Raw genomic sequence first — 26,922 nt, 5'->3', positions numbered from 1 at the left:
CTATACCCACGCCCTTTGCAATAAACCGCATGTTCCAAGATCTGACTTCAGAGATCTCTCGTCTCCGTCTGTCTCCGTCCGTCCCGACTGTCCTACCCCCCCAAAGCTCCCGCAGTCTCCTGTGGCAGTTTGCAGATGTTACTTTGCAGGGAAAGCAGCTTTCATGGCAATGAGGTGTATTTGCAGAGAAGGGCTTTTAGTCTGTGATACTTTGCAGGCCTGAAACCTTCCACATGCTGGAGTCAGGTAATTATTCAGCCCTCAGTTGCTTAATCGAGAATTATAAATAGTAGCAACAAGTAACAGGATTTGTTCTTTGTGATGAGAAAGGAAAAGTTACCTCAGGACAGCCCAGCCCCCTAGCTGGGGCAAAAAGATTGGTGTGGGCAGAGTGCCAGCAGGTGTTCCTTGGCCAATTAACTGCAGGAACAGATGAGGCTTATTAGCCTCAGCTGAAGCCTTGTTGATAAGTCTGTATAACGCCTGAGACCCAAGTGAGTATCTTCAGCCAGGCATACAAGAAGTGTGGTATTGTCTCTGAAGAATTGCAGCTTTTTTTAGACTGCAAATCCTGCTCAGCTGCCTGAGGACACAGGTATGTGCATTCAGCCAAAGGCTTTAGCACTGCCAATTTTAAGAATTTTTGCTCCAAGTTTTCTTCCTTCCCTTTTGGCCACAGCTGCCTCTTGTTTCCTTTGCCTTTTGGCAAGTATTGCTGGTCAGGCTAAAAAAGCAGAAGAGGTCTCCTGATTTCACAAAAAACCTGCTACGTCTGATGGGGGTATCTCCCTTGTGTGTCCCTGGGTTTGTATGGTCTCACGGCTCTTCCAAAATACGTGACAGCTTTTGAACATTTTCTTCAGAAGTGATGGTAGTTTTAGGGATCCGTCTCTTTCCCTCTAGGTTCTGTGGGCTTTACCAGGCACCTGACTCCTTTTTGTGACTTGCCTTCTGCAATATGGGTAATCAAACATTGAAGACACTTCTCTATTTTCTTCTCGGCCTTGCCCTTGGATAACAGGTAGGCCTTTTAAAAAGTACCTGGTGTCCACATTACTTCATTTTTAGTTGTAGCTTGTGATAAAACTTTTCGTTTCGTGTAGAACAGACAGTACTTGATTTGTGGCCTTGACTTTGGAAGAATTCAAGAGTAAGCTCTCTGCTACTCTTTAGAAATCAAATTCAAACTAGAAAATTAGATATAAATTTATATCACTTGTATTTCAAAACTGAATTGATTAGGTCTTTTGGATTTGAACTCAAAAAGACCTGAAATTTATAATTAATTTATAATCCTGAAAGAACTGGTTGGTTGGGTATTTTCCCCAATGAGAAAGTGAATGTGGTATTTGAAAGTGTCTTGGAGGAGGTCAAATATGGCTTACATATATAAGAGGGGTTAAGTAAACTGTGTCAAGATTTTCTGCAACATGTTTCACTGAGACTAAAACGTGTTATCATTTCTTTCTGGGCTAATGTTTATAAAAGGTACAAATTACTTAGGAGTGAGGGCTGTCTGCTGAAGGTTAGCTGTTAAAAATGTTTCCTTCTCTGTTTATAGTTTTCTAAATCTTGGTCGTCAATGGAAATGCTGGCAACTACTTTAAGTACTGCATATTTCCAAAGAGTTTGACTGAAGCACACTCTTCTGATGGATTCTTTGCTGCTGACAGTGTTGACTATTACCATGAGATAAACAGATTAAATATTGACTCCATAATTTTAGTTGCCATGATTATAAGTGGGCAACTACTGAAGTATGCAAGTAATTCATGTAGGTCTAGATCAAAACAATCTAGTATGAAAGGAATGATGAATTATCCTTGAAATGTGTAAATCCCCAAGAAAATGCAGTTATATCCTATGAAGGATGGAGATAGAGAAGGTAGTGAATGTTTTATGTGTGCCTATGGAGAACCTGATTCAACACTTGCTAAAATCAGTAGGCTTGCTTTCAGTGGTAATAAAGTCCTAGGTTATAGCACTGCATCAATTCCTATAGCAAACATGGGCCTAGTCAATAAATTGCGACTGCAGTTCAAAATCATGACCCTACAGTCAGCCCCAAATGGTTGGGAAGATTTTAAGGAACCTAAATATTCTAACGCATGTCTTGAATTTGGGGATATAATCAGTCAACTTGAAATGACTCGAGTTCTACAGCACTGTTTTGATTTTCTTATGTGAACCTCAAACCATGGATGAGTGTATTTTTGATAATTTGCAGGATTTAGAGAATTTTGGAGTATGTTTTCATACTCTTACATGTATTTCAAATCATGAATGTTTGCTTTTAATCACTGTTATTAAAGCTAAGGCAAATTTGTGAGAACAAATGTGATTTGATTTGAGTTTCAAGCCTTTCTCTGAACACGAGGCAAACCAAAACAAACTTTTGGATCATGAATATGCAGGTTGCATTGCACCATTATTTTCAGCTATCCTGGGAACTCATTAGTTTCTCGTTATATCTTTTGTCTAACATAATTTTCTATCAAATAATTAAGAGATGAGCTTGCTATCCTATTTCTCACAAGCATATGCTTAAGTGTATATATAATTCTCTGTTGGTAAAGGGAGATATGGAAACATTGCTCTGATTAAAAATCATGAGCTGATAAAAAAGGAATTAGAGTGACAAGAAACTTGTGGACCCACAAGATCAAATACCACTTTGTAGCAGCACTGGGCAATGTGCTAAGGCTATATATTTATATACAGCTTTTGGTATTAGTCTGCACAATTACGCTATCTTTTCTCATAGTATAATAAAGACTTTTGATAATATTTCATTTTCATAGTGCTCCTAAGATGACAAGGATATACAACACATGTCTCAAGTGATCTCTTTTTATTGCCTGGTTTACATAATTTTTCTTCTATTTGGTCTCTGGAAGATATTTTCTGGCCATGTGTTATTGTTTAATTCAGTGACTTTTGTTTGGACTAGCTTTGCAATTCCTGGGCTCCTAAATTTGCTTATTGTAACACCTATATATAAACTTCCTAGAAACCAGAAAATATCAATACATTGACATATTTTAAACACTTTGTCCTCCATGATGTAGTGTTCATGTTTCCTTCTACTGTTTTAAAGCTGATACTGAGAAGATACAGAGTTTGCAAGGCTGGTGGTGAGGGAATTAATAGGGGAAAAGTATAAAATATCACATCATGTGCTCTAAGTCTATTATCAGAGACTCAAAAGAGGAAAATTTGACCTCATTACAGGTATAGTATTCTCTTTTTGAGGAATTGAACAGGAAGATGTCTTGGTTTATTGTGGAGCTTTCTAGTGAACAAAAGAAATGTAATTCTGGATGAAGACCCAGTTTTAAGTCCTGTTTAGTAGATCCCATAGTTCTGGCCTAGCTGTCATTTAAACAGTCGTGCTTCCATGTGCTTCACTCATGCCAGCAGCCTGCTTTACACCTGCTGCTTTGTATTTAGTCTGTTCTGAATGCAGGTATACAGAAAAACAGCACTCAGGGTTCATAGGAAAGTGCTTTTTTCCAGAACAAATCTTGAGGACAACAGTTGTGTGTAGGTTTCCATAACTTGGCTACCAAATTCGAAATGTCATTGCAATTTGTCTGTGCCCATTAGAAATCCTGCTGTCTCCAGCATTTTGTAGAGTACTTTTGCAGTATTCTGGATATGTAAATCATTTTAAGGGGCTGTTCTGTTTTTCGTGGGCAAATCTGTCTCTCTAACTTTTTGGCCCTTCAACACTGCAATAGGAAAAAGTAGTTACCCCTTAGGAAAATCTCAGATATTGACTAAGGAGTAAACCATTAGATCAGGTCCTGGCTGACATGAGATATTCTGATGTGCTCTTTCAATAATGAGCATTTGCTTTGATGTAAAGATTTTTTTAGTGTTCCCAGGAGGACAAAACAATGAATCGGTTTAACATGGAGTTCCCCAGCCCACTCTGGAGGATTTAGCTCACATTCCAGTATGGGTCACTTTCCATGTTCTGGGTCCTTCCCTGCAGCTCCATTAGCTGGTAGCTGGTGGTGTAGTGGAAGCAGCCTCTTCCCCCACAGCCTCTTGCATAGAAAAGAACAGCTACCTTGGTATCTTTAAAAATACTTCAAAACTGGTGGCACTTCTTTATATAAGTACAGCAAATAACCTCAAAATAGAACTATAGCTGGAATATGAGCTATTCAACATGAATTAATCTGTTTGTTAAAAGTCTAGGGATTTTTGATGGTCTTGTGAGATACACATGACCTTTTCATGATGCTCCCTAGAGATACTAGTCATACCGTCCAAAAGCAGCATGAAGTTTTTCAGTCTTACACAAACAGTGTAATTAAGGCACTTTGAGCCTGGTAATGGGGTATGAACATTGTAGTCCTGCTCAAATGGTCTTTCCATGAATACCACGATTTTCAAATATTGTGATTATTGGTGCAATTAGTGCAAGGGTCGTATCTCTGGATATAACAAAGTTTTGTGCTTTCACTGTAAAATATAAAGAATAATTTTCTTCATTTAGTAAGCTTATGCTACGTGCTTCTCCAGGTAACAAGGAACTGAAACTGTGTTCCTGGAGTATAGTGATCTCAGTTCACTGGAAATCCATCCAGTCACCAAAACCAGCCTTTACTCTCAGAATTAGTTATAAACTCTATTATATTAGCATTCTCAGGGAGATCAAGGACTGCACAAATGGTGGAGGTTATAACATCTCCCCTACAACAGAGGGCTGAGTGCAGGGTTAAGGATTATAATGGTGTAGTACAGGAAAGTTGTGGTCATTATCATCCCACTATTGTGGGGCCTCGTCATTGTGCTTAGCCTCACACAAACACGTAGCAAAAAAAATCATCACTCAGTCCTTCCATTCTAATCGTTGTCCTCACCACTTGGGCACAGAGGACCTGAGTGACCCAAGTGTGGCAGTTCCTGTGTGCTTTGCATTTGCTCACTCCATTTCACACTTATTCTGCTGCTGACTACAGAAGCCACATCTCATCAATGGACCTTGCTCTTACAAATTACTTTTTTAAAGGCTGTTAAGATTTTCAAAATGTCCTAATTAAGACACTTAAATAAGCAAGCAGATTGATGAATACATAGTCCATGTATTTCAAGACTGAGACAAACAAAATGTTCAGAATTAATGTGATCTTGCCATACTCATCATACTTACAATGCATATTTTATGTCAAAATAATGTTCCTCTAGCATTTATAGCACTGTGTCACAGTCCTGAAAAAAAAAATACAGTAAGTAACAGTGATTAAACAACATCCTATCTAAATGGAACTTAAAACCAGGCTTTGATTAAAAAAAAAAAATACTAGTGAGTATGGGGCTATTATCAATACTTGTAAGTGCTGTGGCTTTTGATGCATAACTGACAGAGTGATCTAGATGGTGGTGCAGTGTTGATACTCTGAAAAAAAGTATTCTTTAAAGTGTTGCATTCCACCAGGAACTTCTCTTTGTCAGGTAAATGCTTATGGCAACAGCCTCAACAGCTTATATTCACCTCTTCTGTTTGTGTCTAATACCTATTGGCCAGAGATGCCCAACAGGCAAGTTACATGCCTGAGGTTTCTCCTTATGCTTAAATACTACGATAGAGTTCTCTTTTTTTTCTGTGTAAGCTTTTATCTGGCTCTCAGAACACCTGGACACCTTTAGCCAGCACTGAACCCCTCCTAGGTACGCTGGTAGTTCTCTTTATTCATACTAGTGAAACTGAGGTAGCCCTAGAGCCTTTGTGCTGGCCACTGCTTTTGATAAAGCTGCCCTACAGAATAAAGGATTGTACTGACAGTGAAAAACTTCCCAAAGTCACTGTAGGAGGAAGGTTTATGGGATGAAGCCCTCCAGAGCTTACTCAGCTGCAATTTTTTTTGTAACACTTGCTATCCCACAGGCCCACACACCACATGCCTGTGGGGAGTGTCACTGTGTATATGAGGGTAGAGGAGGGAGATGATAATGAAGGAGGATGTGTTTATTGTCAGACCAAATAAAAGCAGAAGGAAAAGGACTGCCTTTGTGTTTATTAAAAAATAAATATTGAAGATATGGAATGGAGGAGAACACCTTCAGGAGTGTCAGTGAAAATAGCGAAGTTCATGGCCAGAGACTGTGATGTTACAAATCTATAAAGGAAAAATAAGTTTGAAAGTAAAATGAGCTAGTTATTTTTGAGTATGATTATCTCAGTCCTGGTAACATTAAAACACCATCAGAGAGACTGAGGTCATAGTTCTTTTACAACTGTTCACTTTTCTAAGCTGTACACATTTGCTATTTGGGCATGAAGTTAAGTTTCTCCATGTGAAGAGAGCTTCTGACATTCCTTGTCCTCCTTGGATAGCTGTATTCTGAAGTTTACTTAGTATCTTTTAGGAATATATTTGCTTCTGGCTTTTCTAATTGCTAATGAAATTACCTGAAGCCAGATGTATAAAGAAGAACTCCATTAAGCCCAAACCCTTTCTGTCCTGAACCTGGAAGGCAAGCTGCTTGTTACTGATTTATGCATCATATCCTGTAATACAGTGTTTCTCAGGGTCAATCTTGTACAACAAATAAAATCCACCAATACCTGAACTATATCTCTTGTTCTAGGATTTCCCTAGGAGGAAATCCAACTCCAGTGTACTGTAGATCTGCCCTAGTGAGATAATTATTGTTCTTCCAGGTTGCTGTAAGCATCTGATTAAAGGCAAGGGAAAAGAGTATATTGCCACGTGAATTTTTGGAAGTCCAGTTTACTAGCAGTATACATTTTGAAATTCCATGGAACCATGGGCATTTTGAAATCTGCCTCAAAATGGATTTTGTCTTCATGTAAATGGAATATTTTGTGTGGGGTCTGATGCTCAGTGGCTGTGAAAGACTTAAGCAAGACAAGAGAGAAGCCAAGCCACCAAGAGAGAACCAGAGGCTGGCTGCCAGTTGTATTAGAAAAGCAGGTAAAAAACTTGAAAGCAGAAAAGACTATAGGTCCACTTTCAGGCAGGGTAAATATTTTAGGCAGATTTTATTTGTTTTAAAGCTGTATGGTTTGATTTCCTGTGTTGAATTTCAAAGAACCACCTGTGATAGCAAATGAGGCTTAAAATGGCTTCCACTTCAAGGAAGGATTTTGTCTTTTTGTGTCAGAACAGGTTGAAATGTGTGTGTGTTCATATCCATATTTTGTTCAGCCATCATATTTTCTTGGATTAGAAGCCTCTGAGGTGCTAATGGTATTTGCATATATGTTACATTTGCACATGGCCTGTGACTTTATCTTCGCAGCTATGAATGCTTCAATGTGGTTCTGAATCAAAGTTTTTCTGTTTCACTTTCCTCCTCCAAGACTTGCTGGAGTAGCCTTTGCACTTGCTTTATCCCCTGAGATTCTATGGAAATCTGGCAGCTGGATTCAAGTTTCTTTTCATTTGTGTTTCTGATAGCTGTTCTACAGTGCAAGCATCTTCAAAAAACATGTTGCTTCTATACCCTGAAAAGCATGAGCACCCAGGGGAATACATGTGTATGAGAGAAAATTCTCTGAACTGGAGCTGAACAGGCTTCCTGCCTTCGGTGGCAGAATGGTTGTGTAGCAGAAGTCTTCTGCAGTGTAGCCATCGGTTGCTAATGTCTTGAATGTCTGAGATGGAAATGAAGATGAAACAGTTCTTGTCTTTATATTGTGCAGTTTTAATGGAGAGGCCCATACTGCCTCTTTTGAGCAGATGCAGCAAGGTTCACAGGACTGGAAATTGCGTAAGTTATTACTGTGCTTTCCCTTATCCCCACTGAGATTTCCATTCTTCCTCCCTCCCCTGCCACCCCCCCTCCCTTAACCCCTCCACCTTGTTTCAATAATTTGAAGCTGTGTTCAAATCATCAAAATTTTTTCTTTTGCTATGAAGAACACCACCACCACAATTTAGTAATTTTATTCTAAAATATAAGTAATTTTGTAAGTCTATTTAAAAGGCATTAACAAAACACCTGACTCTTTAATTTAGCAGTGCTTGTTGCCAAGCATGTGCTGCTGCTTGGGCTTCATATTTGTTATCTGATGCCTCGGTCATGCTACAGAAAGTGTTACATCTGTTCAGTTCTGGCTGAGATTGCTCATTTCCTTCTATTCAGATGCTGACTTTTCAAGTTTGAACATATTGTTTACTTTGCTGCTTTTTCATTCACAGCCGTGTTTATAATGGGAAGGCAGGCAGGTTTCCTGAGAAGAGTTGTGCAGTGAAAAGAAGTACTGTTATTTCTGAGGGTGTGGAAAGAATCTTCACCTGTTAGACTATTACGTGCCTAATGCTGAGGAAATAATAGTATTAATGTGCCCAAACTGGTCCTCATAATGGTACTGAGAATGTCTAGGATGCAAATTCTGACATAATATGTTTTCTGATAGGTGATCAGAAATCATTGCTGATTTAAGCTGCTGGTTATTCATATTCCTTGTCTTAGAGACACCTTTTGAAGGAAGTTGTGGTCAGCAAAGAGAGAAAAATTATATAAATGTGTTGTGTCCAGCTTAGTACTATATGGATTTCTCTAATATTTGATTCAAATATACAAAGAAACACTATATTTAAAATATTTACCTACTACTTCCTCCTCTGAGACTATGCTATTCAACTGTGCAAACAAGCAGAGGCACTAACACTCACAGAACAATAATTAAAAATATTTAACAAGTTGTAAGTACAAAATAGAAGACAAAAATCTAAAATACTGATGGGCACTGCATTTTTTTTGCTGGATAATCTTGTGCTATTTTTAATAGTGGTTTGAAAAAGAAGGCTTTTAAAATTGTGCATGTTTTAAAGAAGCACTCTCTTATGCAATAACAATTGTACTAAGCAGAAAAAGAACAGCTGTTACTGGAAGTTACAGTTAATTGTTGTATTTTCCAGCACAAGGTTGTTTGGTGGGAACAGTGGGGAAAAAATGCAAGCAACTGCCAAAAAACAAGCATGTGAGGTGAAACTTGAATGTGCTCTCATGAGAACTTTCTAAGATTCATAAGTAACTGAGAAAAGCATGCTGTATTTAAATGTCTGGAGATGTACTGTGCTGTATAGAAAGAGAGAGCACAGCACACAGTGTTGGCAGAAGGAAAGGAGAACAGAAAGTCACAAAGACTGATAGGAGGGTAAGGCTTGTCAGGATGGATAGAGGATGAAATGCCTGCTGTCGCTTCATATAGTTTTGTTGGGTTTGTTTGCTTTGTGTTTTGTGGTTCTCAGAGTAAGTTTGAAGCACCTATTCTTTCCCTTGCTCCCATGGAACAGGTTTTCATGTGCTTTTTAAATGAAACAAGCAAAGCATGTCCCTGTTACAAATCTGTAGGGGAGAAGACAGATAAATTAGCTAGGGGCATTTTGTAAGCCCTGCAGGCCAAATCTGATGTGATATATGTATGCCTAAAAGCAATCTCTGAAGAGGGACTTCAGCCAAATATCCCACCTGGATGCTGGCTATTGTTGGAGCAGTGGGAAGGCTGTGGCAGAAAGTGTCCCTGGGCAGGCTGCAGGCAGGAAGGGGAGAAGGGCCAGGGCAGGAGGCCTGACCCTATGGTTGTGTGGGTGCCTCCTGACCTGGCACTGCCCATTGCTCTGCTCTGGCACTGCTGCTGAGCCACAGAATCTGCCACAGGGGCTGTGCTCTGGGAATCCAGCTTGTTAGTCCATCTGTTCTTCCAGCACAAGGCTATAAAACACTGTAGGTTGTAACAGGCAGCTATTTATTTCTTAAGTCCTTAGGTGCCAGAGGGGAGATTTCTTTTATATATAAAAAAGTAGAACTGGAATGCATTTATTAGGAATTGACTGTTTTTATTTTGAACCAAAATAGTTGAACATCCAGATCCACAAACAAAACTCCAAGAAAGTAAAATGTCCGCCATTCTCTGATCACTTATCCTTGCCTGTATTGCCACCCATTGTGAATAATTTCACTGACTTCAATGAAACAACATGCAGTAGCCAGCCTTTAACTCAGTGCTATTTGCAGCTTTCCAAATTACTCCAGTACTAAGTTTAGCTCTGAAGAACAAACACATTGCTCCCAAAAAGAACAAACCCCAAATGAAAGTTGAGCAATGCCCTGAAATTAATTCCTTTCAGCATTAAAATCATCAAGACTGATTACTATTAACTCATTAACCAAAACATCTTTCAGCAAGAAAAACTTGTTTCCAACTCTATTATATTAGTTTAACATAAGTGTGACCACTGAATATCAGTTGCTATTAGAAAATTGCATAGTTCATGCAAAGTCAAAATACTTTTTTGTTTTCTATAAAACAGATAATGTCTGTATAAGTTTATGGAATGAGGTGATTGTTATTGTTCCCATTACATTATGGAGATGCTGGTCATGGTTTTGTAGTAAAGATTCAGCTGAGGTTTGTCCCAAAAGCAGGAATTCATTCCTTGAAATTTAAATTTTCAGATCCGAGATAGGCCTATAACATCTTGTTACTGAATGAAATTCTGGCTTTTGTGACTGTGTCTCCAGAGAATTTACAAAAACATTGAATGATGAATTAAAGTTTAAAAATAAATTCTTAAGGCAAACGCAGAATTGACAACAAGTTGAGAGCATATTTAAGATACTATTTTGCTATCACACTAGTGTGTCGCCGCTTAAGATGTGCGTGTTAATAACTTCAGACAAGTCAATGTCACTCATACAGAAATTCTGTGCATAGGAATGGCATAAGTAGGAGAAACAAGATTTCATGTTGATGTACAGGCAGAACATGTTGTGATCAAAAGGATTTTGAGAAAATGAACAACTTTATGTACCTTGGCCAATGCACAGGCACACAGCGAGTGTGGGTTGGTCCCTGAGTAGCTTGTATAAATAAACTGTCCTTTTTTCATTCCTGACCTGTAATCTCCTTTTCCATGTGTTTTCCATGGTGGATTAAAGGAAACAACATTGTGATGCATATGGAGTCTACTGACTATGCAAAATTCTAACACAAGTGATAATTTGCCCCTACCATTTTGGATAAGATTGGTTACATCCGGTTAATTAGCTGTTTATTTTTTGCACAGATATTTCATATTACATGTTGGAATCAGTGGAAGAGTAAGTGCCTTTCAGACCTGAGGGCAGCCCTCAGACTGTTTCTATGTCTGTAATCGCTCTCCAGACATAGGTTGGCAGCCACCTGGGAGCGCTCCCGCCCAAGGAACAGGCAAGGGGTGAGAGACAGCGCTCCCTGAAAGGGTTGGGGGCAAACGAAGGGTCAGTCTGCAATTGCATTTACATCCCATCTTGGTTTATGTAGTGCAGCTTATCAATATGCAGGACAGATGATCTAGCTTGTCTCTGCTGCCAACAAAAGATCTAAAATTAGGACTAATTCACATTTTACTCTTGATTCTTCTCTGCTCAGATTGAGAACTGTTTTTATAAGCTCTCCCTTCTTGTTCCTGAGACTCTCCAGCCAGTGATATAAGGATGCAGTCAAATGTGCATGAATATAGCAGAATTTAACCCACGGCAGAGACACAGTGAATCAAATGAGCATTTTGCACAGGGCTGATATGTCTCTGGGCAGCCTGAGTTCATTACAGTTATGTAAGTTTTCTTCAAAACATAATTAAAGTTGGAATTATACTCCCTCAAGTATACTGCAATATCTGAATTTGAGCTGCAGCAAGCAAAGCTTTTCTTGACCTGCTATTTCTTTCCCTTTGCTGCATGAATTTGGCACGGCATCCCAGGGAGCGTGATCAAAACAAGCAGTGACAAAGGCCTGATCTGCCCAAATGCTGAGGCCGGTTCTGACCATGGTATTTTGTAAACCTCTTTTGTAGATATCACCTGGAAGCACACAGGTTATTAGTGGCAACAGAAAGCATTCCTCACTTCAGGAGTTAAATCAGGAATGTAGTGTGGAATTTGAGAGAGCAGAGTTATAGGAATCCAAAGGGAAGAACTGGTACTCTGAAGTTTAGCCATCCATGAAAGTAGCTCAGGAGCATTGCTGAATTGGATGTCTGTTTATTCATGATCACCACCACCAACCATGGATAGATGTATACATAAGAGAAATAAACTTTGATTTAACTGAATACATTCAATTCACAATGACTAAGCAGAAATAATTTTATTTTCAAGGCTGGATATTTAGGAAGTGGTATATGTCCAACCTCTTCTCTTTAGCGAGAGAGAACCCACACATCAGAACTCTGATCTGGCCTTCCTTGGGGAATTCAGATCTAGGACTAGGTCTGAGACCAGTTTCTAATTTTATTTCCTTCTACCGAACTAAAAATTGCTCCCACAATGCAGATGAAATCCACCTATGCAAATCAGAAGCAGCAGGACACCTTAAAGCTTACACAGACATAGGCTTTGTGCTGGCCTCTGCACAGCATAAGCCTCTTGCTGGGCCATCTCCACAGGAATGAATTGTATCCAGAAAGCACAGCGGAAGAGATTCAGATTAGTATTCTACATAAGGCTTTTAATACTGGGTAGCATAAAGGTCAAGTAAATAGTCTAAAAATAACTAAACATTAATGCTATGAAGACCCTGTGTAGAAGTTGTCATCTGGTGCTGATCTTACAACAAACAGTTTTTACCTTTTGTGATCATATTCTGAGTTACTAAACCTAATCACTGAGGAGTTGATTTCTTGCTGTTCAATAGTGGCTCCATAAAATTTAGTGAATGATTTTAAACTGTTTCAATTGGCATTTAGCCAATTTGGGTATTGTTTTAAATGTTTAGATAAGACATTCTTGACAAGGGAGTAATGTTCTTGCATGTTAATTCAGCACCAAACCCATTAACTAGCTATGCATGCACTTTTGTATCAATATCTCAACTGTTTTCAGTTAATTAGGCAACATGATTAATATCATATGACTTGAATTAACAGGTCAGTGCATCATCTCACTACAATTGCATCTAGGAGATAACTCGATCCAAAAGCTATATGAAAATAACAATTTAGCCTTCTCATACTCAAGATAACAATTTTGAATGTGATCAGCCCAATGTTTCCTGGAAAGACTTCAATTTTGAACTTCTATACAGAATTTCTGCTTTGAAAGGTGAATTTGTAATTGAGGCATATGGGTTTCATACAGTGGTCCCAACAACCATTTGCATAAAAACTGCACAACAAAATGAAGAGAAAGTTCTTCACTTCTTACGCCATATTGGTCAATTCATATTTTGCATGTGCTTCATTTTCTTCTCCTGACTGAGGATCCGAGTGATGAATTTCAATAAAAATGACATAGATCATGGCTCCAAGTACACCTCCCAGCAGAGGTGCAACTATAGGAACCCACCACCAATTATTACCAGCTCTGTAAGACAAAAAGAACAAGAATTAGTGTTGTTTGTCATTCTAGTGAACACATACAGTGGTGTGGCACTTGCTGTAGTGTAGACCTTTCTATTTTGTCTCTCATTTCCGTAAATGGGTGACACCCGTGTCTGCCCTACCCAGGCTGGTTCTGATTGAAATGCTAAATAACAAGCACCAGGCATGTTGGTCTGGGTGCTGTACTTGCATTTTAAAAAATAAGGCCTTTTTACTGCATATCTATTTGGGGACAGAGGATGATTTCTCCCTTGTGAAAAGCAGGTTTCACTGACTTACAGTGAAATGAACAGAGAGATATTTATTGCCCAGCAATCTTGACTTGCGCTGTCCCCAGAGGCTTGTGAATAGACTTCCAGGATGTTACAAAAGTGGATTATTTCATCTGCATGGAAATTTGCAAGTTCACACCTGCAATAGTATATACCATCTTCCTCTTGACAAATGTAATAAATTAAACTGGATTTTGAGTAGATTTACCTTAAGCAATGTGATAAAACACAGTGACAGTAAAGTTGATTATCCTTGACTAGAGTGGTCAATATTCAAATTTCATTATATAGTATCTTATCTCTGTGTTTAAAATGTGGTGGCTTTCAGCAAGAGGCAAATAAATTAGAAGTTTTATACACCTAAAACTTAATCTTAGAATTTTTGTATTCACTAAGAAAGTCCAGCATGCTGACTCTACTGAAATGTTTACATTTGCACAATTACTGGGATTTAAATTTAAATATATAGATTTACAGGCATATTTAAAGTAAGAAGTCCACCACTGAACTGTATAAAACAATAAATAACAACCTCTTTATGCAGGAAAAATAGGCTGGTAGAATTGCTCTCCTTTTCCTGGAGGTCCACATTCAGACAGTAAATAACTGAGTATCCATTTCAGAGCACAGAGTCTCTTAACTGTACTGATGCATTAAGGTGTTTTGATTTGATAACATGCTGTATTACTTGAATATGTGAGTCTCCAGTGAAAATCCAGCTACCTCAATTTCCTGCATATTGAAAATGGGGATTTTTTTTTTTTTTCCCTCCCAAAAATACAAAGGGACAAATTAATCTATGAGAGGAACTTTAGAGGAAGCTGCAGGGGAATTTTAAAAGTGTAAGGAAAATTATTCAGCACTCAGTTGCATAGATTTATGCAGAAGTGAACTTGTGTTTGTCATGATGCAAGAATAGAACTGGGAAAATATTGGTGCCCTGTTGATGATACTCCTACTGATTGTTCAGAAATGCCTTGGATATGTATGTTTTACCTTTGGAATTATTTATATTTTGCCCTGAGGATATAAAATCACTCCTGATACTGTTTTACTGAGTTTATAAATCTGTTTGTTGTTGAATCATGGATGGCTGTTGAGCACTTGAATTTCTGGAACAAGCATGGACGAAGGTTTTATTGCATGAATCAGCAGAACAAAAGCTGTATCAAGTACTTGCACGTATTCTTCTGTGTGATGTGTGTATACCTGGGTGTGTAATGAAGGTGTTTCTTCGTGGGTTTCTCTCAGCTTGTTCCAGGAACTGGCATGTGCCCTGTCAGCTCCTGCATGACCTTCTCCAAATCATGGCCTGTAGTTGCAGCAGCTGCTGTCAGCTGTGCTTTGGATACCCTGTGCTGAGGTGCTGGCTGTAAACCCTTTGTAGAGGGTGCTGCCAAAACTGCAGTGAGGTCAGGACACAGCCGAGTTAGGAGCTTCCATGACACTCAGTGCTCTGTCATTGGCACAGGAGCAAGAACTGTCTGTGACAAGCACAGATCTCCAAAGGACCCTTAGCGCCCCTAGCCCTGGCTGTAACCCAGCGCCCAGCTTCGCTGCCAGCTGGGGAGAGCAGCCAGCCCCGCCTCTGCCATCACCAGGTGCTCTGGGCGCTGGGCGGGCGCCGCTTGTGCGGGGAGGAGGCAGCGCACGGGCCTGGCGAGCAGAACTGTGCCTAGCTGCGGAAATTCCCAGGAAACGGTGTCTAAGGTACATGGACTGGGAACTTCGACCCATTTAAACTTGAGATACACCTTTCAGTAGCCAGCTGCTGCGGGAAAGGGAGATACCGCTCTTCGTGAGGTAATCCGGGCTGCAGGGCTGCACTCCAGGAAGAATGCTAACTACTTCTGAGGCCGGTTTGCCATCCGAACCCCTGTGTTGACAAGAGATGCGTCTCCTGACCTTTCCCGAAGTGCAGTTTAGTTTAGCGCTGCCGACTCGTCCCCGGAACCGGCGGCCACGAGGTGTCAGCGTTACCGCGCTGAGCCCGCTCCGCTGCCGCTCGCTCCGCTCCGAGGGGCGAGAGGGCTCGTGACGGACCGGGGTGAGGTGTTCCGGGGCTACCTTCAAATGCTGGCACAGGCTACTGCTCTGGAGAGCCTTATCTCTCTCTCTCTCTTATTGCTGTTCCATGCTCGGTTTTGCTGGCAAAATCCCGTCTGGTGCTTGGACTCAACGCTCTGGTTGTTTTCTCACTACAGACAAAACTTTGCTCCCCAAACTTTTCTTAAGCTTATCAGAATATTAAGCATATTCTTAAGAAAGACTCCTGGGTTTCTGATGGGAGCCTTTAATCAAAACAAACCATTTGCATGGGCTAGGGAAACCACACCACAGCTTGTCTTCTGGCTAGGTTTTGGGGAGAATGCCCCTTTAGGTGCCTTTGTGCAAAATGTAGTAACAGCAACATTTAGAAAAGCCCTGCTCAAATGCATTCCTATCCTCTGGACAATTCCCAGCAGAAGGGCTTCACTCCAGTCTACTTGTAGTTCCTTGCCTGAGAACATGACAAAACCAACATTTACTGGACCTGCAAGCACAAAGAAGGGCAGAGGGCACTTCTCTGCTGTGATCGAATTATCTCAACGTTTAGAGCATTTGCTTAGGAACAGGGTAGAAGGTCTTGCTATTGTGTATCTATTCCACAGTGAGGCTTTCCCGGTGGTCCCTGGCTGTTCTATAGACAACATTTGAAGACTCACTGACATGGACAGGGAGTGACTCAGTTCCTTGGGAGATGCTTCCATCCTCCCACCAAAGAACGTTCAGTGACTCCCCAGTCTTTCCTACTGCTTGGTTTGTGCAGCACTCCCCTCGTGTCACTGCACAGGTTTTGTGCTCAGGTCCCAATTCCTGGATATGCCTTTACTAGAGAGCTTAAGCACCTGTCTCGAAGTTGTGAATTCCTTTAAATGAAGATATCCAAGGTTTATCTGTCAACTGTTGCTGCACCACTTTAAGTTGCTCAAGCACAGCAGAGCATCAGGCAATTTAGGATCCTAACTACAATCATTCAGGCTTTTCCCATGGCTCTTCCAGCTACCTAGGCTCAAGTTTTTTTTAAGTCTCACCTACCAGCTAACAAGGCTCAAGTTCTTCCTAAATCTCACCTGGATGTGTACAGTAAATAAAGAAGAACATATTCCTGTTGTATTATTTCCTTGAACTTGGTTATAGCTGTACCCTTTTAACTGAAGGCAGGGAGGAAGACTTCTTCCTCAATTTTTCACATTGTTGTGAGTTTATTCTGGCAAGGATCAGAGAGATCTTGTATCTTATTTTTTATGTTCACATTTTTAAATTTCATAGCAAGGTCTTTTTCCCTCTTTTATATAAATCCTTAAACTACACTAGGAAAGAATCCATATTGGTATAGTTGTAGAGTTTTCTTGAAGTTTTTTTAATGTAAATGAGTACGACCATACTTTTGGACAGAAGGGGATTTCACAGGTATTCTGTGACTAGATCACAGTACAATCAGGCTTCCAAACTCTTTCAGTAATGTAATAGCCTACTTCATAATTACCAATTAGATATACCATGGCTAATACCACAGTCAACAACTACTTGCAATTACAAATGTATGAGAGAGGAGAATCTTGAGTGTGGGATGTCACTCTGTCTGTCCTTGCTTTTTAAAAAAGTGCAGTCCCATGGTGCAGTGGTAAGAGCTACTGGGGAGGAAAAGTTTGGAGGTAACCAGACCAGTGACCTGACCTCCCACCAGTGGCTCGCTAGAGCTGGATTACATTCAGCCTTGGCTCTGGCCTGTGCTGTGGCTGTGTGCCTGTTTCAGCTATGTCATGCCTGGCTTTTTTTTGTATGAGAAAAGCTTTGCTACTGCTTTCCTCAAATAAGGTACATGATTTGTGTAAATAGAAATCATACTGAATAAATAGAGATTATTTGTGCTTCTTGAAGTATCTAAAAATCTGTCTTAACCAGAGCTCTCCAGTGGCCTGTAGTACTACTGGGGATTCCTACTTGTAAATAACTGGGAAAACAAACAATACAAAAATAAACCAAAAGATCTGCTTCCCAATGACATCTTACTCTTCCTTAGATATCCCAGAGTGCCTCTTACCACAGATACGTGTAAGCTGTGGATTTGATGTGCAACTAATTAGCTGTGCATTGGGCCAGCCAAGAGTGTGTGCATGTGCACACAGAGATTTGAGAGGCCTCTGAAATGTGGGAAAATGAAGGGAGCTTTTTCATTCACTCCTTCACTCCCAGCCAGGAAGTCAAGCTTTTAGATTGTTGTATATTTCTGCAATAACTCAGAAGTAATAATAGGCTAAATCAATCTGACATGTCTCTGTTTTTTACAGCACCCAATAAATATTTCCACCTAATTCTCTCCTGATTTAATTTTTTTTTTTCTGAAAGCTGCAGGACACAAGAAGAGAGCACTCATATTTTCAGTGACCTCTAAGAATCTCTAATATTTTGGGAAAGGTCTGCTTGAAACAATGATTGATATTAGAGATTATGCATGTTTGATTTGCCCTAGGAGCAGGAAATCCTTTTTAAAGCCCAGTTCCTAGAGGATATCTGGCTTAAAGTGCATGAATAGCTGCTTCTGGTATGCAAAGAATTACCTGCATGTATATAAAGTATGACTTGGTACCATGTTGAATCAGGATCTTACTTTACTAGAAAAAATTTTAGCTAGGAGCATTTGACTTCATCTCCAGGCATACTTACGTGAATACTTCCATCCCCCATCCTGCCACAGCTGTGAAGAGCCTTGGGCCAAGGTCCCTGGCTGGGTTCATGGCACAGCCACTGTTCATTCCCAAGGAGCAAGTAAGAACAATTATAAGAAGTCCTACTGCTATTGGCTCCAGGCCCTTGGGTACGCTGTTATTTTTGGTGTCAAAAATAGCAAATATAGCCAGAAGAAGAACAGCTGTTGACATCACCTGGCCAAGGCAAAGAAAAGAATATTGAATAAATATGTGTAGATTCTTTCCAATAATCAAAAGAGGGGCTATGGCAGCTCTGTGGATTGGAGTGGCTTAGAGCTGGTATTTAGTTTTATCCCACTATACAGCATAGCAAAATTTGGAACTCAGTGCCTCTCTACTTCACAGTAATGAGAAGTTTTGGTATCTGTGCTGAAAGACAAAGACAAGAAATGTACTGAGAACATTTGAAAAAAAAAATCTGCAACAACCGGGTGTGGAAAGAACAGAGGATTTAAAAGGCATCTCCTATGTGAGGTCTAACGCTTGTTTCCACATTTTTTTTCCCTGTCAATTTTACACTTCTATTCACTCATTTTGGTAGTTCTGCTGCTGTAGCAGTGCAATCAGTTTCATTGATATAGAAGTGTTTTATGTGACTGTCGTTTATGCTGGTAAATTAGACTAGATATGCATCTCTTTATGCAGGTATTGCATAACATCAGAAGAAGAAGTGAAATCTGCAAAGTCAAAGCTGAGCAGCTAAAATTAGGAAGTACCCAAATTAGGGCTGCATGTATAACTATACCATGAACTCTGTATTGCATATGCTAATTGAGCTGATGAAGGAAATTTTCTTGGAATTACTTCAGTGCAAGTACAGCTCTGCTTAAATCAAATGCTTTGTCAATGTTGATTTTGCTAATAATTAACTTTGTGGGAAAACAGACAAAAGCTTCAGCGATGTCAAAACATTCAATTTTTATACAGATTTGAAGAAGCTTAAGTTTGAGGGGTTTAAAAATTATTTGGTTTTTGTCTGCTTTTAAATTTGTTTTAAAACATACATGGGTAAAAAATACCTTAGGGAAAAATCTATTGACTGATCCAAAGATCTGTACTGTCTTTCTTACAAAACTTCAACATGACATTCAGGTTTTTTTGAAGCCAGGTTGCACAATCTTTTACGTAACGAATTCCTGTGTTCAGGCCATCCCTTGTTTTTCATACCTTACTTATGCAGTATTTATTTGATATATTCCTGAAGAAGATGGGTCAGTTGATTAGAAGCAGATAAAAGATATGAAACTTAATTTTTTTGCTGTTGCATAAGTGGAATTAAAGGATACAGATTAGAAATGAAGTTAAGATGTTTTCAGATTCAGTCGTTTGAAAAATAAATGCTACACATCTATCTGCAAAAAGAAGGTTAGAGAGGAGGCTTGTGGAAGCAGAAAACTCAGTTGTTCAGGGTGTGTTAAACTGTCTGCTTAAGCATTATTTAAGGAATAATAGGTCCACAAAATGGGCTGGATTTTGATATGTGGACACAACTCTGCTGAGATTTATGGAGAAACATTGATTTATGCTGAGGAAAACCTCTTACATATATTGCTTTAAAGACATGTCGAGTGCAACAATTAAGATGATGTACATGAAAAGAACAACTTGAAATTATTTTGCTTGTAAAATATAACTAAAAGGTAACCCCCTGCAAACAGCATTGCATTCTCATTGTATTGTACAAGGGGACATCTGGCTGAAATGGTGAGATTTGGCACGCTTGTTAGATCTATGTGGTTTTTTTACTGCTTGGTTTTACAGGGTTTTTTATGTTTAATTTGTAGAATTAAGACAGTAAGTGCACTTACCTGATCTGCAAATCCATTTATGAGGGACAGATAGGGAGCTGGATATGTGGCAAAGATTTGCGCTGTTGCATTAGGTCCTGTGACTTCAAGTTTTCCATCACTATACTCCATAAAGGCATCTATAGAAAACAGCCAGTAACTGCTTGCACTTCTCCATAAACTTTTCTAGGTTTTCTAGGACTAGAACATATATGATAGGTCTGTGCACTTCACGCTCTAAGCTGAAACTGATCTTTAAGGTCCCTTCCAACCCAAACCATTCTGTGATTCTCTGATGTTTTTTTCTGGGAGTGCAGAGAATTTTAGTTGCTTACTTTGATCAGGCTCTCATTTGGACTGTCAGATAATTTTAACTATTAGGGGAAAAAAAAAAAGGATGAGCTCTTATGTCTGTTTTTCTACTAGTGAGTTTTCAGTGAACCTCAAAGAGTACATGACAGTCCTGCAAGGAAATAAAAACTACAGAAGAGGTTTGGAAATTAATTAGAGCAAGAGGAGGATTTGAGCAGAGATAGGGATATGAGAAAATCCTGCACTCCTGAGTATGAGGAAAATGTCCCTAACCTAGACCTAAGCTTCCTACTTTGGCTCCTTACCCTACTGCCGTCCTTTTGGCAGAATACAGTGATTCCCCTCTCAACCCCATGTACATATTGACACACTGCTGCATCCTGGCCACAGCCCTAATTCTGGTTGTCAGGCTTAAGGAGGACTTAAATTCAGACAGAAATCCTGTTCCAGAATTCCAGTTTCCAAATTCTAACACTAACATTAAAAAAAGTAAACAACTGCCCCCCCCCAAAACAAACAAAAAAAAGTACACCAAGGCCAAAACAATTATCACGGTTCCTAAATATTTTCCTCTTCAGGATTACTCTGGGTACTGAGCACTGAGCTGACATACAAGGGGTGTTTCCATTTTTGTTCTTCCTCTGTTGCACCTAGACCCAGCACTGTCTGCAGACATAATGCCCATAGGAGAGACGTTGGAGGAGACGGGCTGGGCCAGTGGAAGCAGAGTTTTGGAGTTGGGGGTTGAGGTAACTGATCCGACTGAGCGGATTAAGTCAGTGTGTTCCTGGTTTTTCCTTTTGTGGCATGCTGTGTAAAAAACCTCGTGCATCAAGGATAGGGGTAATTTTTTTCTTTTCCCCTATTGAGTATGTGACTTCTTTATCACTGTACCTGGAGTTCATTGTCTTGGAGAGCCACCTCTCTAGGGTGGTCTGAGGTTTGGTCAGGAGGGACTTGATCTCATATCCTGTACCCTCAATGAACGATGTTGGTGATTGCTGCCTACAGGCACTTGTAGCAGGTCTTTAATGTTTCTAATTTGCTTGGAAGATGGATAGCCCTATATCCTGGCTATTAAGTAATTTAAAATCCTTACTGAGAAATACATGATCTCAGAGTATCTGATTTCCCATGAATAATTTTTCTAAATATCAGAACATTTCCTGGAGTATTAAGTGTTTCAGTAAATTTGTAGGGTACCTGGAATGTTCAAGCTATTGTTTTTCCCTTCAAACTCTTTATGCTTCTTCCTTTCTTCTTTATGGCTTTAGCTTCATTCCTGCCATTAGCCCTGTATGAACAAGAGTCCTCTGCCTGCTTGACATTCATTGAAAAATTGGGGCCTTAGAGACTGCCTGACCTCTAGTTTGTCCTGTGAACATGTCTAAGGTGTACTCACTGTAATAAATCCCAAAGACAGCCGCTGCTCCAACGAATGCTCCCAGGAGTTGTGCTAATATGTAAATTGGTAATTTGGTCCATTTTAATCTTCCAGTCACGCACATGGCTAATGAAACAGCTGGGTTTATGTGACCACCTGAAAAATAAATCACAAATTAAGTCATGTGGGTGACTCAGATACATGAGAATAGGTGAAGGTTTTGTAAAAATGTGGGCACTTTTGAACACAAGAATAGTACATGCTTTTCTAGATGTTATTTTGCAGTTAAATGCTGACTGCAATTAAACTGAAACAAGTTGAATGAAATCAGAGGAAGGAGGGCAAAAGCCACCAAGATCCATCTTTACTCTTGATGCTTGTGGACTGTGCTATTTATCAGTCTGCTGTCCTGAAGTATGTAACTTACAGACAACTTTTCTAGAAACAGTAAATCTGCCCCATTGGTTGTGATGGGAGGGTCCTTTATTCTGCACATATTCTCTGTCCTTGAGGCCTTTGCCTTTTTATTTTTAGGGGAGGACTGGGGCAGAAGAACATTCCTTTAGTCTCCCAAGCACATATTATGATTAAGGACTGTTACTGGCTTGAGCATGTATCTTGAGACAGTTCTAGAGTGCCCTGGATTTAAGTCATGTTTGTATCCCTGTCTTCAACCTGGGGTTACTTACTTTTCATGGAGACAAAAATAAAATAACGTTAGGGCTGTTCAGCTTCACGTTGGCCGTTGGTGAGCTGTGCCTAGATGGGATCTGGGGGCAGTGGTGCATAGTCCTTCACCATGTTTTTATCTACTTCTTGTCCTTCCCAGAAAGGTCCATGATAAGGAAACTGATAGAGTAGCTGTGCTGAAACAAAGTTCAGTTTCCTGTGAAACTTCCTTCCTTTTTATTCAGGAGTAGCTACACCTGAACTCGTGTATGAAAAAGATTTCAGTAACATTGGAATTCTTTGTGACAAGTTTAGTTTCTAAAATACATTTATGTCACATGGTAGTCTCTTCCCTCAACATCTTTTGTCAACAAAAAAGGTGTTGTATGCTCTTGGAAAATTTTATTGTTTACAGATACATGGTTGCTACTTAAGAAATACAAATTGCCAAATAAATGAACAGATGAAAAAGTTCTTCTTTGTAATAAATACCTCAACCCCCAAATTTTGCAAGGACATAGGATCCTTTGCTTATCTTCTAGATAAGGTCTCATTTCAATCTGTATGAATATCAGAAAAAAATAGCCCTTGTCTTTGGTAAAATAACTGAAAGAGCATGTCCTTTATCTGTCAAAGGTTAGTGATGGAGAAAGGGCCTTTATGTACAGTTTCTGTGTTTGTTTGCACTTCAGGTCAGTGAGTCACTATCTTATGAAATCCAGGCACCTTTGATACATAATGAACTGACAAACACAGATAACAAGCTGGATAAAACCTTCTTTGTATCATTTCCAAAACTCTGACCTAGTAGCACCAGTCTTGAATTAAATGTTGAATTCCTCACTGTGTTTCAAATTCTTCAGCACAGAGAAAATAGATAGACAGCACCTAATTTAACAGCCCTTCATGTGAATTTTGATTAATTGTTGTCTTGTCTTTTGTTCCTTACTCTGGCTGGAATTAATAATTTTCCTTTCTTTCAACACTTGATTTTGTTTCCCACCTGTATATAGTACAGGATGACTATGATGGTCAGGACGAGTCATAATAATATTATAGATGGCTGATTAACATTGAAATTGGAAAGGAAAAGTCTAATTGAAGGCTCTCCTGCTGACATAGGGGAGTTACAAGATTCTTGGTTCTTGTGCCACTGGTTTAAAAAAAAAGTCCACTTTGGACAGCATGTTCCCCATTCTTTTGTAGTTGCAGTGATCATAGTCATGAGTTTGAAATGCTAAGTTGGATAAAATAGTGGGAAATTATCTAGATATTGAGGAAAACTGGATGGAGGAAAATTAAAAAGAGGAATTTTCCTAAATAAAAAAAGCTCAAATTCACCAAGCATGCAGACTATATATTTTGTTACCATGAATTTGGAATTTCATAAAGAACTGATGCAAAATACAAAACATTTTAGCAGTATTTAAACATGAGACTTTGGCCCAAGAGCCAGAGAAATTGCTAACAAATTCTACATAAGAACTTGTATTCTGAAGTGTCCACTAGTGATCACATGTTGGTTAATAGCAGCCTGTTGAAATATCTGTTCCTGTTCCTTCAAAGAGAAAATGCACTGCATGCAGAATCCCTTGTCATGGGAAAAACACAGGAAGCACGATCTTCAGCAACATCTGCAACTGCTCTGCCCTGCTGGGACTGAACTCTAATTTTCTACATAATGATGAAGATGAATATCCCTTAAAGGTGCAAATGTAGGACAGGTCTTCACAGGTTTGTTTTCATGATACTGCATTAGAAGAGTTTACCTGCCTACATGTAAACCAAGAGCTGTAGTTGTTCAGACAATAGGAATGTGCTGCTGAATTAACTTTGTGTGATATTAAGAAACAGTTCTGGTCTGTGTCAATGACAGTGACAAGACTGCCTGTTTTGTAGAACCTGGAGCACTTTCTAATGTGAAACTTTCTAATGGAAACCTTATAGTGCATGGTGCCTCTGTAAAAGAATTTGTAAATACAAGAGAAATGGCCACAGTAATTTCTGCTTCAGCAACTATTTATAATGCTCTAATTATACCTAAAGAAATTTCTCCAAACCAACTTTACCGTCTTTATGAAGGGTAAGAAATGCCTCTATAAGACCTGGAGTACAAGGACACCATTTGCTTTAAAGGCCCATTTAAACTCTGCATATAACACAAAGTATTGTGTATTTTCATGCACAACGTTGTTACAACCCATCATTTTCAATTTTAAAGGAAGACTTTAAATGTTAAAATCAGTTATACTAATGTTTCCAACCTTAGTTTGGCCAAATTGAACGGTGGAACTAGGAGACAAAGCAGCATGCAGTATGGCACTTGTGGACACTGGTTAGTTAGCTCACCCACCTCAGCCCCAGGACTAAAGAGAGATTCCTGACCAATACATGTTGAGGAAGTGTTACAGTAGAAATAAAGGGGAAAGGACAGTACACTGACAATATCATTGAATGTATCTCTGGTACTGAATCTTTCTGCTGTTTCTGCTTTCTATGATCTGCTGTGTCTGTGAATAATCAAATGGACAGGAGCAGACTTGCTATTGCCTATCATAGGACATGAAGAAATAAATTGCACTCTTTGAGGTGAATCCCATTCATTATACCCATTAGTGGGTCATTCTACTTTCTGTGTAGCTGGCCACCATTTTATCTGGTGACTGCTGAATTGCTCTTCATGGTTATTTCTTTAAACACGGCGCCTGTTCTGCCCAGGATCATCTCTATTGACAGAATTTTCAAAGCAACATCAAGCAGATTTCTGGTTTGCACAGAACACTTACCATGAAAGTCAGAGGTGTGCCAAGGTTTGCACACTGTAGTTGAGATCAGAATTTGGTGGAAGATTTTGTCAAACACAAAGAATAGAAGGAAATAAGAACACACAAGGTTTACTAGCAAAACTCTGGTGCAGACTCTGCTGTAATGGTGCTTACTGTTGCTAGATTCATGATTGTTTATACCATGAAGTGAAAGCCCTTTAACAAAAGAGCCTTAACACAGTAGTAATAAATACTATATAAGAAAAAAAGTCACTTACCAGAAATCCCCCCGGACACGTACACTGCTATGGTGACTGCCATGGCAAATCCCACTGACACTGTCATGGGCCCTCCATGCGTTCCCCGGCTGAGGACAGCCTGTCCCACACACCCACAGCCGAGAGCCTGCATTTTGAAAGAGAAGTGTAAAGTCACAAGGGTGTCTGTCAAATGTTACTGGTTGTGACTTCGGCTGCTGACCTGTATAGCTGAAAATGTTGAATACTGAAACACTGCTAGAATTTGTTGTTGCCTTTGCTGCAATGCACATTTGCTTTTTATTTTCCTCGTCTCTGTCATGAGCAGGAATGTCTGCTAATGAGGACCTCTCTCCACATAGAAAGCAGTTCTCAGGCACAATGATGGGATACAGATCAGAACTTGGAGCCAGAACAAGATCTCACAGCCTCCACAACAAAACTCTGCATCTGAAAGTGAAATTAATTCTGTGTGGTAAGTTTTCAGTTCCAGACTGATGTTACAAGCAATAAAAAATTTACTGTAAAAGTTATGAAAAATAGTTCAAAAAAGCTTTTAATGTTTAATGCTGAAACTCTGGATTTAGACAACTTTCTGGCATTTACAGTGTGTGTTATTGTTACGCTGAATTTATATCATATATTCCTGTAGCAAAATATTTTACTGGCTCTGCAGCCTGAACAAATAACTGGAGATATCTAAATAATATTGAAGAATTCTAAATGTATTTAAACTAGTTCTCTTTTTTTGTTGGTTTCCCTCAGAATGAAGTTCAGGAGCACATTTAAATATTTGCTTAAGATGATGTTTATTCATTTCTAAAACCTCTGCTTAGCTTCAAGCATATGTTTAGGTCCTATTAAAGATGATAGGAAAGATATTCAAAGGGACAAAACCCTTTTAGTTTGAGATAGAATAGCTGTTCCATTTCTGTGTCTTTGAAAGTCTGCTTTTTAAATATATGCCTACCGTGCTCTGCTGAACAAGGACCCAACACTATATGGAAGCTCTCAAATAATATCTATAGTCCGAAAACTTTTGCTTCTCTGCAGCAGTAAGTGATGTGAATCATACCATTTCTAGGATGTGACTAGATTTATCTTGAGCAACCTTAATTACTTACTTTCAGTTGCAAGGCAGTTGAATTCAGAAACTGCAAAGTAATGGGAAAATCTCTCTTGCCTTAAAAATAGACTGTACCAAAAAGATTTGGTGATTGAGGTTTAACAAGCAAGTCCTACTAGAATAGATGCAATTTAAACAGGCAAAATTATACTTTTGTTTCCATTATTTCCCTAAGGGTTTTAGCTAATACCCAAATGTGACAGGAAAGCTCTCAATAAAATTGCACTCTTAACCAGCTTTGTAATGCAGA

At 39.3% G+C, this 26,922-nt stretch overlaps 1 protein-coding gene across 2 annotated transcripts in view; it reads right to left on the bottom strand.

The window, feature by feature from the left end:
• Positions 1-9,799: 9,799 nt before the first annotated feature.
• AQP9 (aquaporin 9) overlaps positions 9,800-26,922 on the bottom strand; it is a 28,139-nt gene continuing 11,016 nt past the window's right edge. For both annotated transcript variants that reach the window (XM_042039471.1, XM_042039472.1), the window contains 5 exons: positions 25,568-25,694; positions 21,874-22,011; positions 20,181-20,299; positions 18,329-18,546; positions 9,800-13,329 (listed from right to left, as the gene is read on the bottom strand). In XM_042039471.1, coding sequence (XP_041895405.1) covers positions 13,167-13,329; positions 18,329-18,546; positions 20,181-20,299; positions 21,874-22,011; positions 25,568-25,694 — 765 coding nt within the window. In that variant the 3' untranslated portion in view covers positions 9,800-13,166. The remainder of the gene's footprint in view (positions 13,330-18,328; positions 18,547-20,180; positions 20,300-21,873; positions 22,012-25,567; positions 25,695-26,922) is intronic.

The sequence above is a fragment of the Corvus kubaryi genome, unplaced genomic scaffold, assembly GCF_017639235.1.
Source record: "Corvus kubaryi isolate FWS band 111438036 unplaced genomic scaffold, C.kubaryi_AGA036_p1.0 37394, whole genome shotgun sequence".
In the NCBI taxonomy this organism is placed as follows: Eukaryota; Metazoa; Chordata; class Aves; order Passeriformes; family Corvidae; genus Corvus; species Corvus kubaryi.
The sequence above is the reverse complement of the archived record's forward strand: the minus strand, read 5'-3'. Positions and strand labels throughout refer to the sequence as shown.